This window comes from Lissotriton vulgaris, chromosome 2_1, assembly GCF_964263255.1.
Source record: "Lissotriton vulgaris chromosome 2_1, aLisVul1.2, whole genome shotgun sequence".
Classification (NCBI taxonomy): domain Eukaryota; kingdom Metazoa; phylum Chordata; class Amphibia; order Caudata; family Salamandridae; genus Lissotriton; species Lissotriton vulgaris.
The window spans coordinates 2,044,190,051-2,044,208,900 of NC_141687.1; the positions used below are offsets into that span (position 1 = coordinate 2,044,190,051).

The window sequence follows — 18,850 nt, forward strand, 5'->3', positions numbered from 1 at the left end:
GAGCACTCTTATACTCTTGCTTAGCAGAGGGACTGTAGTGTTTCCTCCATCGCCTTTCAAGGTTTCTACAGTACTGACGCTGGAGGCGCAGTTCCTCTGTGTACCATTGAGCAGATGGAGTAGCTCTATTGGGGCGATAACATTTTTCAGGTGCAACTTGGTTTGCTGCCTTTAAAATCCATTCCTGAAAATTTGTGGACATGGTCTCAGTATCACCTATGTTTTCTGGAATAGATGATATCAAGAGATTAGTAAAATGCGGCATATCTGCCTTATTCCACATCCGTGCTCCCACCAACGGGCAGACTTTAGTTTGGAAAGGTTTAAGAGGTAACAGTTTAATCCTAAAAATTATGGCTTGATGGTCAGACCATATCAAAGGAAGTACTACTGGTGTCTCAATGTTAGGATCGTTGGTAAATAATCCATCCAGTGTGTGCCCAGCATTGTGCGTTGGGCCCCTCACTAGCTGCTGCAGCCCTATTGCCTGCTGTCAGCGATAAGTTGGGCTGTATCACAATTTTCCATGTTTTCAAGCGGAAAATTGAAGTCCCCAAGAATGGTATAGTTTGATGAACCTATTACTGATTCCGTAATATCAGTAAGAGCGGCTAAAAATTTAGTGCGTGTTCCTGGAGGTCTATACACAAGTGTCCCTTTAAAAGCTTGTTTCTGGGTAAGATTAATAGTAAATGTAATAGCTTCGCAGTTATTGCTGTGGCTAGGATCACATTTTATTCAATAAATGTCCCTGTAAATGATGGCTAAACCTCCACCTCGGCCTGAAATCCTATCTTGTCTAGCTACACAGTAGCCTTCTGGGGTAGCTAGTACAAAATCAGGGCCAGATGCTTCATTTCCCCATGACTCGGTATTAAGAAGTATATCCAGTTCTTGGTTAGTAATAGTCTCCCTTATTACCAGACTGTGTTGGGGGAGGGAGCGTACATTAATTAATGCAGCTTTAACATATTGGTTAGTTGATGGAGAAGCGCTGGGGGATTCCTGGAAGTAGGATGTGGTGTTTGACGCGTACTGTGGGGGTGGCAAGGAAAAGGCGCAACCTACACAAGATATAGATGAAGTATGCAGGTGTTTACATAACAATGGTAAATTGCAAGACCTACCCACACCTGTGTTCCACTGTTTCAGTTGTGCGGAGGTGTAGCATAAAATAGATGGAGGAATATGAATAGCAGCAGGACCAGGGGGGGTGGCCCTGGGCCCGGATCTGGCTCGGACGGGCACAGACGGGCTTGTCTTAGGCGCGTCTTCGGCGCGCGCCCGCTGCGCACGTCCGCTGCGCATCCTGGATGAGCGAGGCCTATATAGCTCTCTCCCGGAAGTGGAGAAGAGCTACAACGCGTCCCGAGCCAGCCCTAAGATGGCGGCTGGTACTCGTGGCCGAGTTCGAGTGCCCTGTTCCCCCCGCTCTAATGAGTCGGGTAGGTGCCGAATTCAGCTTCTAAACACAGGGTGAAGGTGCAAAGGATGTTACAAAGCGCACAAAGAATAAAACAATGAGAAATTTAAAAAGTTTAAAATTTGTGTAAACGCTCCAATGGCAGCCTAAAATATCTACATCACAACAAATAGCAGCGCTAATAAATCTCAACGTCGTTCGTGCTCTGTGAGTGTGCAAATGAGTATCTCAGAGCGGCGGGCTCGCTCGCTCTATATAGCTCTCTCCCGGAAGTGGAGAAGAGCTACAACGCGTCCCGAGCCAGCCCTAAGATGGCGGCTGGTACTCGTGGCCGAGTTCGAGTGCCCTGTTCCCCCCGCTCTAATGAGTCGGGTAGGTGCCGAATTCAGCTTCTAAACACAGGGTGAAGGTGCAAAGGATGTTACAAAGCGCACAAAGAATAAAGCAATGAGAAATTTAAAAAGTTTAAAATTTGTGTAAACGCTCCAATGGCAGCCTAAAATATCTACATCACAACAAATAGCAGCGCTAATAAATCTCAACGTCGTTCGTGCTCTGTGAGTGTGCAAATGAGTATCTCAGAGCGGCGGGCTCGCTCGCTCTATATAGCTCTCTCCCGGAAGTGGAGAAGAGCTACAACGCGTCCCGAGCCAGCCCTAAGATGGCGGCTGGTACTCGTGGCCGAGTTCGAGTGCCCTGTTCCCCCCGCTCTAATGAGTCGGGTAGGTGCCGAATTCAGCATTTAGACATTGAGTTTACTCAAGCTCACATGATTTGATACAATTGTGAAGCTGTGATTTGTGTTTTGAATGTTAATCTCTTGGATCCTGTTTGACTTGGCCCTTTTTGCAGGATCATCCCAGAACTCTTTGCCTTCCTCTGGTATTTTTTCTGACCTGTTGTTGGTGGTTTTAGGGCTCTGGGCACTTTATCACTGCTGCTCAGTGGTAAAGTGCATTTACTCTCTATGGTAAACTTGGCAAGATTGTTCTACACCTGTTTGGCACATTTAATTTACCTGTCAGCCCTTTGTACAGTGGTATCTCATATACCCAGAGCCAGCAAATTAAATGCTACTAGTGTGCTTGTAGCGCTGCTTGCGCCACCCACCAAAGTAGCCTTTCAAATCTATCTCAGATCTCTGCCACTGCAGGGCCTTCGTGCACAGTTAACTGCCACTATCACGTGGCACATAAAGTGTTTGCTACATCTGTGACTCCCCTTTTACTACATGTCAGTCACCCCTAAGGTAGACCATAGCTAGCCCTATGGGCAGGGTGCGGTGTAGGTAAAAGGTAGGACCTGTGCCTTAACTATGTGGCATGTCCTGGTAGTGACACACAGCCTATTTGGTTTCTCACTGCTGTGAGGCTGCCCTCTCATAGGAATGCGTTGGGGATACCCTGATATGTGCTTCAGTGGTAACTCCTGGCATGAGAGGAGTAGCGTGATCAAGTTTGGTATGCTTGGAATAGTGGTGATAAATGATGGTACTAGTGTTCGCAGATTATCACTATTTTAGAAATGGCACTTTTAGAAATAAGCAAACACGACAAGATGATGGACGGAGAGCTGAAACTTTTCAGAAGCTCAACCCCAGTCACAGATCTTGGTTGAATTCTTTTATCCTTATTTAGCTCACTTTTTCACCCCAGTTCAGACATCTTGACCCTGTGCCTCATGGGAACAGTCCAGCCTGAATTGCCAAGCTGTGTCTTCCCTGGACTGGAAACAAGCATTCTGGGACCAATTTCGGGCTAACAGCTCTCCTCAGTCAGGCTGGCTTGAAACCAGTGGCAAAATGAGCAAGGGACCCACATCTGGGCATACCCTGCCAACTTAGGGTGAACAAAGCAAACATAAGGAGATGATGGATGGAGCGCTGAAACTTTTCAAACACTCACCCCCAGTCACAGTTCAGGATTGAATCCATCTTCGGTCTTTAGCTCACTTCGCCACCCCAGTTCAGACACAGCTATAAGCAAATCAGTATTGATTCTGTGCCTCATAGGAACAGTCCTGCCCTAACTGCCAACCCCGATACTGGTCCTAGGATGCTTATTTACAGTCCAGGGAGGACCTAGCCTTGCAGTCCGGGCAAGACTGTTCCCATTGGGTGCAGGGTCAAGAAACGATGGATTTAGGCCCAGATCTCTGCACTGGGGTTAATGTATGACATTGTTCTGCTTTCTGTCCATCAATTGTTCCTTTTGCATTTGTCACCCTGAGTGGATCTCGTATGCACAGGCGTGGGAGCCAAGCTATCATGGCTGATGAGGGATGAAACCCCGAAACCAGTCCTAGGATGCTTTTTTCTAGTTCTGTCATTGGACTTTATTGTGGGGGGTAAGTACTGCAACCCTGGGGTGGTGCTGCCAGTGTTAACCCAGGGGGTCCTGAAAGGAGGAGTGCTGGTGACTGCCCCTGGTCCCTGCAACTAAAGCGCATTGGGCCCTTGCACGTTTCCTGACAGGAGAAGTGTGTGTTTTGCTCTGCTCCCTGATCCAGCACTGGAAAGAGCGTGAAGAGCCTTCCCTGCTTACAGGACGAAAGCGCATGGTGAGCGCTTTACCTTTCATTTTTAACTTGGGCAATCATAGGAGTGCATGGTGGGCGCTTTAAAATATGTCTCCTTGAGCCGAGAAGTGGGCTCTTTCTGGGAAACGTGGTGAGAGCAGCCGTGCTGCAAACCGGAAGCCAGGAGTGCTTCTTGAGCCTGGTTGTGGGAGGGGCCAGTAGGAGCGACTGAGCTGGAGCCTTGCGGGCTCATGTGGCCACAGGACAGGAGTCAGAAACTCGACCTCCGTCCCACGTTGCTGTGTGGGCGACGTGGTCAGGGACTCCCATGGAAGCCAGGCAAAGGCTGAGCCTGGTTGAGGGTGTGGCTTTCACAAGAAGGAGCAATGCCGACGGAGACTTTGCTCCCCGAAGCTGAGGCTGCTTCAGAGTGTAAGCGGGAGGCCTGGAGTCACTGAGACAGGACAGTTCTACCCCCTAATGGGGGGGCCAGAACTCCGATTCCCCCAGGCCGCGGGGGACTTTCAGGAGCACAAGCAAGAGGGGGAACCTAGGAGAGGTCTCCGCCCCAGTTGAGACTAGGTTACGATGCAGAAGCTGCCCCTCTGTGTGATTACAGGCAGCTGCATTGCAAGAGGGCTGGCATTGGTTAAGGTAGAATGCTGGGGACTGGGAGAGGTTTACAGCATGTTTTGTTTTTGAGTCTCCCACTGCACCCTTACCTAAGGGGGCACCTGACCAGCCACGCAGTTAGCAGGTCGGTGTGGCAACCCTCAACGGAGGTCCTGTTCCTGCGATAACCATGCAGCCCACATGGTAAACGCTGAAGTGCTGTGGCTGCAGAGTTGGGGGTAGGGGTGAAAGTACTTCGGTGCCTACGCCCGGGCTTGATGATTCAGGTGCCTGTGTGACCTGGAAGTTGCCCCATGCAAATGTGTTATGCCCTTAGGTAATTGGGGTGTGGATTGCGCTCACTGGATGGGGAGTTCCTAATATGTGCAAGCTACTAGTGGGTACTAAGATGCACTGCTAATTATGATATGTGCATAATGTGTGACGCTAGGAACAGACCCTACCAGCAGTGAATGAGTTGTGCTAATTGTGTATCATGAGCAGTGTTTACTGTGGTGCACCATGGTGAAGGATTATGCCTAATGTGCTGTGCGAGGGGCACCGTTACCAGTAGTTACTGGTTGTCTTCACTAACTGTGGGTTGTGATGTTATGACAGTGGCCCGATTGGCCTGGTGATTTATGCAAATACCTGTAAATACATGACAAGTGCCTGGTGGCACAGTGTATATATGTAATTATGTTCTAATGTGTTTTACGGATAATGCAACAGCTATTTTTATGTAACCTTGTGTGGAGTTTCTTTTGTGGTGTGCCTAGTGTGTCGCTGCTGAGTGAGTGTGTTGTGCAAACGCTTTACACATTGCCTCTTGGATAAGCCTGACTGCTCTGCCAAGCTACCATGGGGGTGAGCAGGGATTATCTTCAGTGTGTAATTCCCTTGCCCTGACTAGAGTGGGGGTTTCTGCCTGGCTTATTCGCATGCCCTAGCCAACCAGAAATAATATTTTTAACAGATCCACAATCTACGAGTTGGCCAACAAGTGACATTTGGTGCCATATCACAATGGTTTTTTCTGCCCTGTACCAGCACAAAAGGAATGCCCTTCTTTTTGGCGTCTTGACCACATACATTAACTCGAAATATCTCCAAATAAATGCATGTTTTAGTGACATCAGAGCTCAGAAACACAGGGCAGTAAATGCCTCACTGTATTGCCGATCTCCACTGCCAGAAGAGCATGCATTAAGTCAGAGATATTTCGAGTTAATGTATGTGCTCAGGAAGCCAAAAAGAAAAACACTATTTGCCTGTGCCCTGGCGAAGTGCAGAAAATGGCACCATGATCTGGCCTTAAATTCTGCAGCATAATTGTCACCAGTGGTGGCTGCCTCTGTATGCGGGTGGTGAGGCGGCATGAAAGAAAATAAATATTAAACTTACCTTCCTCACCGCCGCCGCATGTGTCTCCTCCGTCCTCGCTTTCTGCCACCTGAAGCACCCTGGCTCCGGGACTGTCCCAGCCAATCACAATGCTGCAGGAGCAGCGTAGTGATTGGTCTAACCGGCCTGTTTTGCCAAGTGCGCATGACTTTTTGGGCGCCCCAGTATGACGGCGGCGAGCCCAGCCCCACTCCACCCACCCAACCCGGCTGGAGTCCTGCAAAGAAAAATAAAATTATAATAACTTCTTGTTATTATCATTTATTTTTCTTTTGCACTGCTCAACGACCCTGGTGTTTGCCACAGCACAGGATGATTACCTTCGATGTGGGTTGAAGGGGGAATTGTAGATTCAATGGTGGTGTAGTTAAAATGGGCTATGGGCAAACTCTATTTCATAAGATTTATTCTTGGTGAATGTCTGTTTCATGCCCTAGTCGTCCAGTGGGGCAGAGGCATTTTTTCCGGCCAGAGTCAAGTAAACCTTAATGTACTAGGTTAGGTTTTAGAACCAATCTTCTATGTAAAGTGCCACTAAATTACGCCTTAGAAGGCAAAACGTATGTGATAAAAATAAATGTTACAGCTTAAAAGATGCCCATGGTGCCACATGATCTGTTAAAAAAAGAAGATAAAGACAACGGGCCCAATTCACAAAAGTAAAGTGAGATGAAAGTCTAACTTTACAACTTTTGGTATTCACAAAGGGCATTTAAAAGGGCATTCACTGCTTGTAAATGCCCTTTGTGAATATCAAAAGTTGAAATTGACGACTTTCAGTATTCACAATGGGCATTTTCGTCTGATTTTATCTCTGTAAAGTGGACCCACTATTTAAAAGTACTTTTAGCATAGGAAGAACTATGTTAAGATTTCGTAGCTGTGAATTGCATTTGCTTATGTGACACGGTGTACTGGCATGCGGCACATGTGGTTACAGAAAAATGTGGTGAGTGGACGGGAGCAATGGCTCTCGTTCAGGATCCGAATGTAATACATGTGGACATTACCAGACACATACCAATTTAGTCATAATGTAGGGCTCCTGAGGGTAACTTGGAGCTGCTAACCCTCAAACCAACGAGAGGGTAAGTAGATAAAGAAAAGAGAAATTAAAATGGTACTCGGGTGATGAGTCCCCACTTTGTGGATTGACTTCCCCGTGAGGATCCAGTCAATTAAGACTTAAAAAAAACACAAGATACATGGGGAAGAAACATTGCCATTTTGAAATCCAGCATCTAATGCCGGTTAGAACTAAAAAACAATATTCTCCAAGAGGACTAACTATTTAAAAACATTTATTTCAAATCATCAGCATGTGCAAACATGAGTAATCCCAGCTTCAGCTGCATCAACATTTGGCATTCTAATTATGAACTTTAAAGACAGGAAGAAGGTAGGTTGTTTCGATACAGATCGTTTGTTGGCCACTATGTTACTTCCTCCAGTCAGGACATTACTGCATAATTTTGGGAAAGGGATAGTCAAAAACCTCCCCAGAATAAAATAGCATTGGTATAGTGACCTATTTAAGATTTTAGCGGCACAAAAGTATCAAGAAATGTGTAGTCAGACATCCTACATTGGATATATATCTCTGAGGTGTACCCTTATGTAAAAGGACCAACCTAGCATGCAAAAGATAATGGAGCTATTGGACAAAATGATCTTAACAATAAGATGTTGGTATGGAGCGCATACCCCTCAAACATGGAGATGGTTATAAATGAACTAGATTCATTCTCAACATTTTTACATTGAAATAGAGAGGGCATTTCTAAGTTTCCAATCTCCACCGTGATTAAATTACTCTTGGTGGGAGCAGTGGCCGAGTAATGAAGGGGGAAGCAAAGCCCTTCACCAATGCAATGTTTTCTCCATATCAATCTTTAATGAGCACCAAGTAGTGGGAGTTGTTGTAGAGGTGGGGGTGCTGCTTCCCTGCAATCACATTTTCCAAAGATCAGAAGTTCGACCAGCATTTGGTACTGATATTCCTACTTTTAGCTACATCAGGGTGCACGATGCTAGACTCAAAACAGCACTCACCCTGCCACAAGAACACATCTTTTCTTTCCAGAACAGCAAAGTCCCAAGCGAGAGGCCTTTAAACATCAAAAAACTTTGTTCCAGCTGGTGCATCAGTTCTTTTCTTTTCGTGGTCACCCCATGGAGCTGCTATTGAGGCTTATGTAGCTACGCAAAAGGATCTCTTTGTGATGACCATTGGTAAGTAGTAGTAGGTTGACCATGTATCTCTAAGATAGTAATGTATGAATTAGGTAGAAGAAAGAGTTTAATGTCTTCTGGCAAATGGTGGAGGTGAGGTATGATAAAACTGTAGGGGCCCAGTGGTGTGACAGGCACTCCTTACTACAATGGCAACTGTTGTAGGTGTAGATTGATTCTATGTGCCCAAAACTCAACAGTGTTGGCTGCCAAGACCCCTGTGAGTATTTATGCCCGACTATGACAGAACATGACTAATTTCTTCCTTATGTCTTCTGTGAAAAAATATAAACAATTACCCTCGTGGAATTCATTGTAAGGTAGATTATTTTAGTTTATTGCAGTTTTTTGCAGGAGGGCAGGGGACAGCTGTTGCAGTTCCTCTGTTATCTTGATGGCAATCTCTATTTTTCTAAATTGGTGTGGGATTTTTCTTGTGTTGTGTTTTCATTATATTACTGTTTATGTGCTGCATTATTACTTAACACAGTACCACTAAGCTAAACCTGACAACTTTTGTGCCAAGCTACAAGAGGGGTAAGCACTGATTAATTTCATGACTTTTGTGGTTTAACCTGACAGGAACTGGGGTTGTTACTTGAGAATGGTCTTCATCCCCTCCCCGCCCCTTGAATCAAAAATCCAATTTCCTACATTGGGGCTCAGTAGTGGCTTGCCTTTGAAAAATAAGCAAATAATTCAGAGCTTTGTACTTTGGACACAAAATTTGCATATTACAGTGGGTCTCCCCCCACACCCCTTTAAATTTGCTAGGTTTTACCTGTCGACATATTTAACGGGAGTTTAGCTTTTATTACTTTAAAATTAGTGGGTACAATAAAATCCACAGACCTTGTAAATCTGACTCCTGTGAAAACAGGGGTGTGCACAGGGGTTGGAAATTGATACCACTTATAATCAGCGACAGAGGAGATATATCCGTCAGCCCTCTATTCCCATCTGCCTGTTCAACTATCATTCACATGCGGCTTGGACCCATCAAAGCACACAGCCTGGGCCGGTGCTGGAACTAAGGTTGCTAAATGTGCTGCAGCACCACAATGAAATCTGATAATGTTTAGATGAAAAATAAGCAATAAAAGGGCCCTTCAAGTATTCTTCCTCGAGCAGCATTGTTTGCGTTTTCAAAGATACTCTGTTAAATATCCCCATATGAACAATGTCACAAAATTATAAAATCTGCGTCCAAGGTTGTTTCTTCAAGTCATCCTTTTTATTTAATTACAATTTAATTTAAACATATCATAAACCGTGTTGAGTAGACCAGCCAACTCATTTCGTCCAAAACTTTAGACTTCTTCAGGGCACATGCGAGGTGATCCTAACATATGACGTCAAAAACACCCGTAGCAAATTAAAAATAATCAGCATATGGATATAGCTGTAGAATGGACAACTGGATCACTCTGTATATGTTTTAAATTAAATATAAATGGCTATATCTTATTAACAGATGCCGGATTTCCAAACTGCGTCCAAATATATAGAGCCGCCTGGTCACACACAAATAAGGTGGGCCAAAGCAGATGAAATCAACAGTTCCGCACCATGACAAGTGCAAAATCGGGAACGCTGTGTCGTCTCCTTCCGATATAAGGTCAAGACCTTATATTAGAAGGAGACGACACCGAGTTCCCTTGAACATAGATTTTGTAATTTTGTGACATTGTTCATAAGGTAGTGCACCAACTGCTTTGTATTTATTAAACTTTGTTAAGTCCAGGTGAGGACTGCACCATGATAGTGCTTGCTTACACTGTGTGCACACGTATTTGGGGTACTTCTCTTTGCCTATATAAAGTTGGGGATAGCAGGTTAGGTGCAAGATTCCATAAGGTTCCACTGTCAACTAGTGCATGGTTTCTGTCAAATATCCCCTATCGTTTCGTGAGATAACTTTATTGGCCAGCATCCCACTCTAAAAATCGTTTCAGCACCAATGAGACAGTTCACCTTCAGTTTTGGCTCTCTGGCACTGCTAGTGATGGCGCTTGACCTGATCACATGGGTACATCTGACTAGAAAGAATTTGCACTTCAGTACCACAGCTCAGAAAAGTTTGTTGCCAGTGCTTTTTTCTTTTCATTCTTTCTTTTTGGTACATAACATTTACTTTTTTGAATTTTTAAAGACGTTCAATACAATTGACGATAAACACCAAATTAGAAAAAATATATCCCTGTCTGCCTTATGTTATCAAAGACAGCTTGTTTAAAGTCCATTGTAAAATGGGGATTCCTACAATTTTGTCGGTATGAGTCAACACCTCCTTCCAAAATATGTATAATATTGAGCAGTCCCAGCAGATGCGTAGCTTCTTTCCCACCTCTGTGCCACATCACCACCAACCATTAGAACAACCTGGGTATATAGGATTCAGCCTGCCTGGGGTAAGACATCATCTCCTTCTTATTTTAGATTGTTTCCCAAAGAAGCAGGCTCCTGAAAGTGTTGGACATTGTACAGCAGCTTCTGTCCCATCACATATCTTAGAACTCGTTCCCAAGCTCTTTTCTCCACTGTGTTTTATAAATCCATTCATTGGTCCCAATGCCATAGTTTAACATGGCAAACACAGCCGAAACAAGCCCTTTCATAGCTTCAAACCTAGAGAGAACTATCTCAAACTGGGCTAACTAATAGCAACTGATATATTTCCCTTTGAAGTGCCCAGAGCTGTAATTGTGCATATGTAAGCCTGTCATGTTCAGCCATTGTAAAATCACGGTTGTAATCTAGCAATGACTTCATGTCACCCATCTCTAATAAATCTCGGAGTGTACCCCAACTTCCATCTCTAATAACGTTTCCCATACCCAGTAGCAGAAATAAGAATCACATTTGCCTGTAACGTGCATACTTGTCTGTAGAGGTAAGACACCTCAAATGTAGTAAAAGAAACAAGGAGGAGACAAATATGTAGTGAGGTCAAAGAACCCAGAGATAATAGGTGTGATGCTCTTTAAGCCCCAGAATTATGATGTGCTACTCTGGGAGGTCGCTCTTTATTTATTTTATTTATTTATTTGGGAAATTTATTAAGCGCTCAAATACCCGAGGGTGTCTCGGCGCTGAGTGTTTACTGAACTAGTCCATGAGTAGTTATTGCTTGAACAGCCAGGTCTTTATCTGTTTGCGGAAAGAAAGAAGGGAAGTAGAGGTTTTGATATGATGTGGAAGACTGTTCCATAGTTTGATGGTGGTCACTATGAAGGATCTGTCTCCCCAGGAGACTTTCTTAGTCCTGGGGACCTGCATAAGACCAGCAGTGGAAGATCGAAGGGATCTAGCAGGTTTATAAGGGCAGAGTGCATCTTTCAAAAATGCTGGGCCTTGAGCGTGGATTGCGTTATACACAATGCATAGAGCTTTGAATTTAGTTCTCTTCTTTACTGGTAATTAATTCAACATTCAAGCTTGTGAACCACACTTCTGGCTTCAGCCTTTCGTGTTACCAGAATAAATGAAAGTGATAGTGTTAAAAAGAAATCAGAAAAGGACAGTTACAAAATATGTATAAGAATAAAAAACTAAACGTTATCACATGGCAGGTGCGATGTTGGACAGGGTAGATACCCAGAATGCACTGCTCATAAGCAGTGTCTGTAATAACTGTACAAAATGCAGGACAGAATGTTTTGGGCATGATATATTAAATGTCAAAAGTTCTGCGGCTGGGGTTTAATTTATCTCGTGGGCAGATCAGGCCTTTAATTCAGTTCTCTGACGTACTGAGTAGCTGGTTTCATTCCAGTGCCCCTTGTTCCAGTCAGAAGATGTCAGTTTCTACCGTGTTGTCTGGTGAAGTGCTATCAAGAAACCAGCAGAATACTGAACGGAGAGCCGGCACAAAAAGTACAAAATGCCCAGCAGATGGCAGAAGTGTGTTATTTTCAGAACTAGCTCAGGCACCAGGTCTTATTTCTGAAAAATCACTGCTGCATTTAGATGCTCATGTTAAATCCCAACCAATCATTGTGCAGTACACCAAGTTCTCTGCTATGCATGGAGTTTTGAAGATTATAAACCATAACGTTTTTTAAATTGCATTTGTATAATACCAGCAATATTTTCAAGACAAATTCAATAACAGCGCTGAGCTCCATCTGCTGCCATCATCAGGATTCATCGTTGCGGAGGAATCAGTAAAAACCACCAGAACTCCACTATTTACCAGGCAAGACACCCCTCTGTACAAACGGTACGAAGGGGGGTCTGTGGTTGCGCGCACTAATGCCAGTGCACCACCACAGGCTAGGGAAAGCCTTAGTCCATGCTTAACGAGCCAACAGGAAGCCGAAAATACACTGCGGCTGTTCAGGGCAAATGGGGTGCAACATTAAACACAGCATTACCATATTGTGTACGTTTATTAGTGAAGACCTACCTTGTACCTGCAGGACTTTCGAGATGTCAAAGCCTTGACTAATCCTGGCAATAATTACGCCATACTCGAAGTCAAAACCATCACTAGAGAAATAATGAAAACAACTTTAGTAAATTCTGATGCTTATCAGAAAGGCGTAACCAGGGCCACTGGAATAACACGATTGTGCGGTTGCAGCAATTTTCGCATAATAATAGATTTGACGCGTTTACAACATAATTCATTATTAGCCGCGTAGTCTGCAGATGTTAACAAATAAACCACATTTTGTTTCTAATTCAAATAACTTTAGTGACACGTGTTGCCGCGCAGTGGAAGGTCCTTCGGAATACTAGACTGGTCACCTTTCTGTTGCTCGTTGCTATATTTGGGTATTAAACTGGTACTAATGAGGTGCAATCAATGCACAGATAGTGTTACTAAGTTTAGTAAGCAATGGCAAATAAGTTTTAGCAATGTTGTACATGAGCGTGGCTGCTGTTCAGTATGGCTAAAAGTTAGTGGGGTAAAGGAGAGTCAAGTGGAGTGTCGTAAAGTGGAGTGGCATAGAGTATCTTACAGTAGAGTTCAGAGGCGTGAAGTGGAGTGTCATGGAGTAGCATACAGTGTTGTGGAGTGCCGTGGAGGGAGTAGAGTGTCAGAGTGGAAGGGCACAGAGTTGAGTGGAGTAGAGTGCCAGAGTTGAGTAGAGTGTCATAAGATGGAGTGGCACGGAGTGTTGTGGAGTGTTGTGGAGTGGTGTACAGCAGAGTGGAGTGGTGTCGAGTGTGTTGCGTAGTGTGGCAAAAAGAGGAGTAGATTGTCAGAGTGGAGTGGCATAGAGTGGAGTAGTGTGTCATAGAACAGAGTGGAGTAAAGTGTCACAGGAGATGCATAGAGTGGAGTAGTGTCATAGAATGAAGGAGTAGAGTGCTGTAGAGTAGAATAGCAGAGTAGAGTAGAGTGCCAGTGGATCAAAGTTTAATGGAGTATACCATCAAAAGTGGGGTGTCGCAGAGTTGAGTAGAGTGGCCTATTGTGAAGTGGCGTAAAGTACAGTGGTGCAGAGTAGATTGGCATAGAGTGCATTGGTTTTGAGTAAAGTGATGTAGAGTGCTTTGGTGTAGAAGGCAGTGGCATAGAGTGCCATGATGTAGAATAGAGTGGCCTTAGTCTGGAGTGGCGTACAGTGCAGTGTCATAGAGTGCCGTGGTGCAAAGTATATTAGATTGGCGTAGACTGCATTGGCGTAGAGTGGAGTTCTGTGAGAGGCACAGAGTAAAGTGGCGCAGAGAGAGTGGCACAGAGTGGAGTGGCATAGAGTTCAGTGGCAGAGAGTGCAATGCTGCAGAGTAGAGTGTTGTAGAGGGCAGTGGTGTAGAGTAGTGCAGCATAGAGTGCATTGGTGTAGAATGCAGTGGCGCAGAGTGGTGCAGAGTAAAGTGACAGTGCAAGGGTGTAGAGTGGTGTAGAGTATAGTGGCGCACAGCGCACTGGTGCAGAGTAGATTGACAAAGTGCAGTGGCGTAGAGTATATTGCTTGTGAGTAAAGTGGTGTAGAGTGCATTGGTGTAGAATGCAGTGGCATAGAGTGCATCAGTGAAGAATAGAGTGGCGTAGTGTGAAGTGGTGTAGAGTGGAGTGGGGCAGAGGGGAATAGAGTGGTGTAGACAGCAGTGGCATAGAATACATTGTTTCAGAGTAGAGTGAGTGGTGTAGAGTGCAGTAGCGTAGACTACAGTGTTGTAGAGAGCAGTGGTGCAGAGTAGATTAGTGTGGTTTAGAGTGGATTGGCATAGAGTATATTGTCTCAGAGTCGAGTCGAGTGGTGCAGGATAGAGTATAGTGGTACATGGTAGAGTGCAGTGGCTTAGAGTAGTGGTGTGGTGTTGATTGCAGCACCATAGAGTGGAGTGGTGCAGAGTAGAGTAGTATAAAGTGCAGTGAAATAGAGCACAGAGGGGTAGAGTAGATTGTTTGACAGCAGAGTGAAGTAGCTTCGAGTGGAGTGGTGCAGGGCAGAGTGGAGTGGTATCGAGTAGTGGTGAACAGTGCACTTGCATAGCTTGCAGTGTTGCAGAATGGCGTGGAATAGAGTGGAGTGGTGCAGAATGCAGTGGCCTACACTGTAGTGGTGCAGAGTCCAGTAGTGGCAAAGAGTGCAGTGGTGCATAGTAGAGTGCCCTCTCATAGAGCATAGGTGAGAGTAGAGTAGAGAGGCATAGAGTGAAGTGGCGCAGAGTGCAGTGGTGCACAGTGAATCAGAGTGACATAGAGTGCAGTGGCGTAGAGTAGCATAGAGTGGTGCAGAGTAGAGTGCAGAGGCATAGAGTAGAGTTGCACAGATTAGAGAGTGGTGCAGAGTAGAGAGTGGTGCGGAGTAGAGTGGTGCAGAGTAGAGTGGTGCATAGTGCAGTGGTGTAGAGTGGTGCAGAGTAAAGTGAGTGCAATGGTGTAGAATGGAGTGCAGTGGCATAAAGTAGAGGATAGTGGTGCACAGGAAAGTGGTGTAGAGTAGACTGGCATAGAGTGCAGGGGTTTAGAGTGTATTGGTTTTGAGTAACGTTGTGCAGGGTGCCTTGGTGCAGAGTGCAGTTGCGCGGAGTGGAGTGGCATAGAGTGGAGTGGTGTAGAGTGGGTGGCGCAGAGTGGAATGGAGTGGCATAGGCTGCGGTGGAATAAAAGATTGTTTTAGAGTAAAGTTGAGTGATGTAGAGTGCAGTGGTATACAGTAGAGTGTCGTAAAGTGCAATGGCGCACAGTAGAGTGGTGCAGAGTAGAACAGAGTGGTGTATAGTGCAGTGACACAGAGTAGAATACAGTGGCGTAGAGTACAGTGACAGAGTACAATGGCATAGAGTGCAGTAGCATAGAATATAGTAGCATAGCGTGATGTACAGTGGAGTGGTACAGAGTAGAGTGCATTGGCATAGAGCGCAGTGTTGCAGAATAGGGTGGCATAGAGTGGTGTGGCACAGAGTAGCGTAGAGTGCAGTGGTGTAGAGTAGGGTAGAGTGTACAGGTATAGAGTAGAACGGGGTGGTGTAGAGTAGAGAGGCATAGAGTGGAGTGGTGATGAGAAGAATGCAGTGATGCGGAGTGGAGTGCCGTAGTGTGGAGTGGTGCAGATTAGAGTGCACTGGCATTTAGTGGTGCAAGTAGAGTGGGGTAATGTGGAATATGCATGGTATGGTAGCGTACTGGCATTACAGAGAACACATCTTCAATTAAAATTAACATTACATTTGCACTCACATACAGTTTTCCTGATAAAAGTATACAGCGCATAAGCAATAATGTCTGGAAATGTCAATACCCAATGTATTAATTTGACCATCAGCACAGTTAATTTACAGACATTTAATTTTGTTGTGTGCTAGAAAAAAAATATCGTACAGCCTTCCTCAAGCAGACCCAAGCAGCCAGCATGATTGTCACATATATCATCTCACTTTGAAGTCAAAGAAAAATAAACAGCAAGCTCCCTAGAAGACACAGCCAGACATTTGACCTCTGTCTTTGATTACACAGCAAATGTGACAAGATGAGAACAAGATTTAAAGGCCTGTTTACAGAAAGCGAGCTCGTGGAATAAATAAAGTAAACAAGGTTTGGGCAACGGGAGGGACGCTCGAGCTAGACAGCTTAATGCAAACAAAGCCAGCAAAATAGACAGCCAGAATATGTGAGGTACAAACTACAAAACTAATGGTAAGCAACAGGCGGAATGCATTACTAGGTCAACTTTATAAATGTCACCAAGATGTCTTTAGCAAATGTAGGCTGCGACCTAAAAAACACAGTTTCAACAGGTAATAAACCATGTTTTGTAGACTGAAAAGAGTGTTCTGGGGCTTGGCCAAGATGGCGGCGAGGTAGGACGTTCTTTCCTATCCCTCCAGCGCCACCAGCTAACAGCCTTGTTATATATCCCACCCTGCTGCCCATCTGCACTTACAGATGGAAGGAGCGCTGCATGTCGCTCTCCTGGTGCTGCTGGCAGCCGCATTTTAATCTCATCGCCCCCCCCCGACTGGAGAAGTGAACTGCTCAGCCCAGGCCTTGCTGCGACCCGGTGGATCTATCGAGGGCCCTGGTGGTTGGGCTCAGCGAGGCTGCTGGACGCGAGTGGCGGTGGATCCGAGGGGTCTGCGTCAGGCCCCTTCCCTGGTGTGCTGTGCAGAGGCGGTGTCCCGGGCCGCTGTGCTTGCGGGGGTCCGAGAGCTGTCAAGTGACTTAAGGCGCTCGCCATTTTGTCCATCCCGGGGCGGCCTGTCCGTGACGCTCCGGGCTCTTGCCTTTAGCCGAGTGTGCTGCGGGCTTTGAACACGCTGACGTCCTGAGGGAATCAGAGTGAAGGGTGACTCTGTTGGGGAAGAGAATCGTGCTATGTGAGCCCGGCTTCTGAGAGACCTGCGAGGTTTCGCTGGACGAGATGGCTGCCCCCCCGGTGCCACTGAGGTGGCAAGTGGAGGGGCGGCGTGCTGCTACCCCCGGGGGTTTCAGTCCATGCATCGGCGGATGGAGAAAGCGCCAGCGGAGGGCGGGAAACGAGAACTGCTGGTGGGTCCCCTCTTTCCCTGCCGCCGCCTGGTAGTGGGAGGCCCTGCTGCAGCTTTGAGCGGGAGGCCCGGAGTGACAGCTGCAGTCCGCGAGCTCGGCTGGATTGATCCCGGGTGCACAGAGACTCCCGCTGACAGAGACAATGCAAAGGTTTGTGAGGCCCTGTTGCCATTAACCCCCATGCCATGAGTGTGCTGAGGAGTGCACTCGGCCCGTAGATCGTTACTGCCTTACAGATTAGGGTGGTTTCGTCCCACCAGCTTAGACTATACAGTGTGGGACAAGTGCCGAGAGAGCTATTAGCTGGGGGCCTTTCCTGCATTTATTTAGCCAACGTCTGACCTCTGGTGGAATACGGACTCAATTTGCTACGCCGCGCCTCTGGATTTGACTGTGGAGGGAAAGGAGGTGCGTAGGGAAGGAGAATTCAGCATAGCTGCCCTGTAGCGATCCTACCCTTCCCCCTATTGGAGCGCTATACCTAATGCTTGGGCACGGCGACGCCACACGGAGATCCATACTCTTTTTCCGCTGGTCCTGGGCCCTGGAGCACTGCTGCGTTGAGGGCTTGCTGTGGCTGTCCCCCCCCCGGTCCTGGCGTGTGGCGCTCGTGATTCCACCTTGGTTTGGCGGCCCTGCTGCTATGCTGTGCCACCAGCCTGCGCACAGGTTGATAGGGTTAAACAAAGAGCCTGGTAGCCGGTGCGCTTGCCCACTCATAGAGCTTAGACACTGGGATCTTGCAGCGACCGTTGCTGCAGTTCAAGCGCATTTCTTCATTTGCCTAGGCGTGTGCGCAGTTATCTGGCTGGGAAGAAGCTGGAACACGATCAGCTGGGCCCTCCCTTTACTCCATTCGGCGACATCTCCTAACAGGCCCCGATACTCCAGCCACGCCATGTCGTCAGCCAGAGACCGAAAGGATAAGCATCCAAAAGAATTCCTGCAAAAAGGAACAGAGCACGCTGCCGCCCAACCAAATGATAGAGGCGTTCGGTCAGAAGATGAGGATGCTCTGGCAACCAAAGCTTTCATGGTAGAGCTGTTTACGGCCATTAAGGAGGATATACAGGAGCTGCGCTCCCAACTCGCCTCGGATCTCAGAGAAGTTAGACGGGATGTCGACGCCATAGGAGAAAGAGTTGCGACCCTGGAGGAGCATGATCTGGGTAGAGAGGATGATCTGCACCAACTTCAGCAAGAGGTGCTCCGGCGCAAAGATCAAATTTTAGACCTTCAAGCACATACAGAGAACCTGGAGAACCGTTCCAGGCGTAATAACATACAGATTCGAGCTGTTCCATGGCGAGAGGAGGGAGATGACCTTCGGGCTTACGTGACTGCCCTCTTTCGGCAGATCCTCAGAAAGGACGAGATTCAGGAGATACAGATGGACCGAGTGCACAGGGTGGGACTGCTGCGAGGCCCCAAGGCTCCGCCCCTAGACATTCTAGTTTGTGTGCATGATTTCCAACTTAAGGAGAAGATCCACCGCAAGGCCAGAGATCTACAGCCGGTGCAGTTCCGGGGTGAGCAACCTACGCTCTACCAGGACTTAGCCTCTTCCACGTTGATCAAACGTTGAGAGTTCACGCCCATCACTAATCACCTGCGAGACCGGAGTATCTCTTATTCTTGGGCCATCCATTTTGCCTCATCTTTAAGCTCAAGGGCAAGCTCCTGCAGATTCGCTCCCTAGAAGACGCCTATGC

The 18,850-nt window shown here is 46.5% G+C and overlaps 1 protein-coding gene across 1 annotated transcript in view; it reads right to left on the bottom strand.

Annotated features, from left to right (window-relative positions):
- SLC12A1 (solute carrier family 12 member 1) overlaps window positions 1-18,850 on the bottom strand; it is a 436,328-nt gene that overhangs the window by 98,811 nt on the left and 318,667 nt on the right. The window contains exon 21 of the mRNA XM_086958279.1: window positions 12,597-12,679. Within this exon, the coding sequence (XP_086814405.1) occupies window positions 12,597-12,679 (83 nt within the window). The remainder of the gene's footprint in view (window positions 1-12,596; window positions 12,680-18,850) is intronic.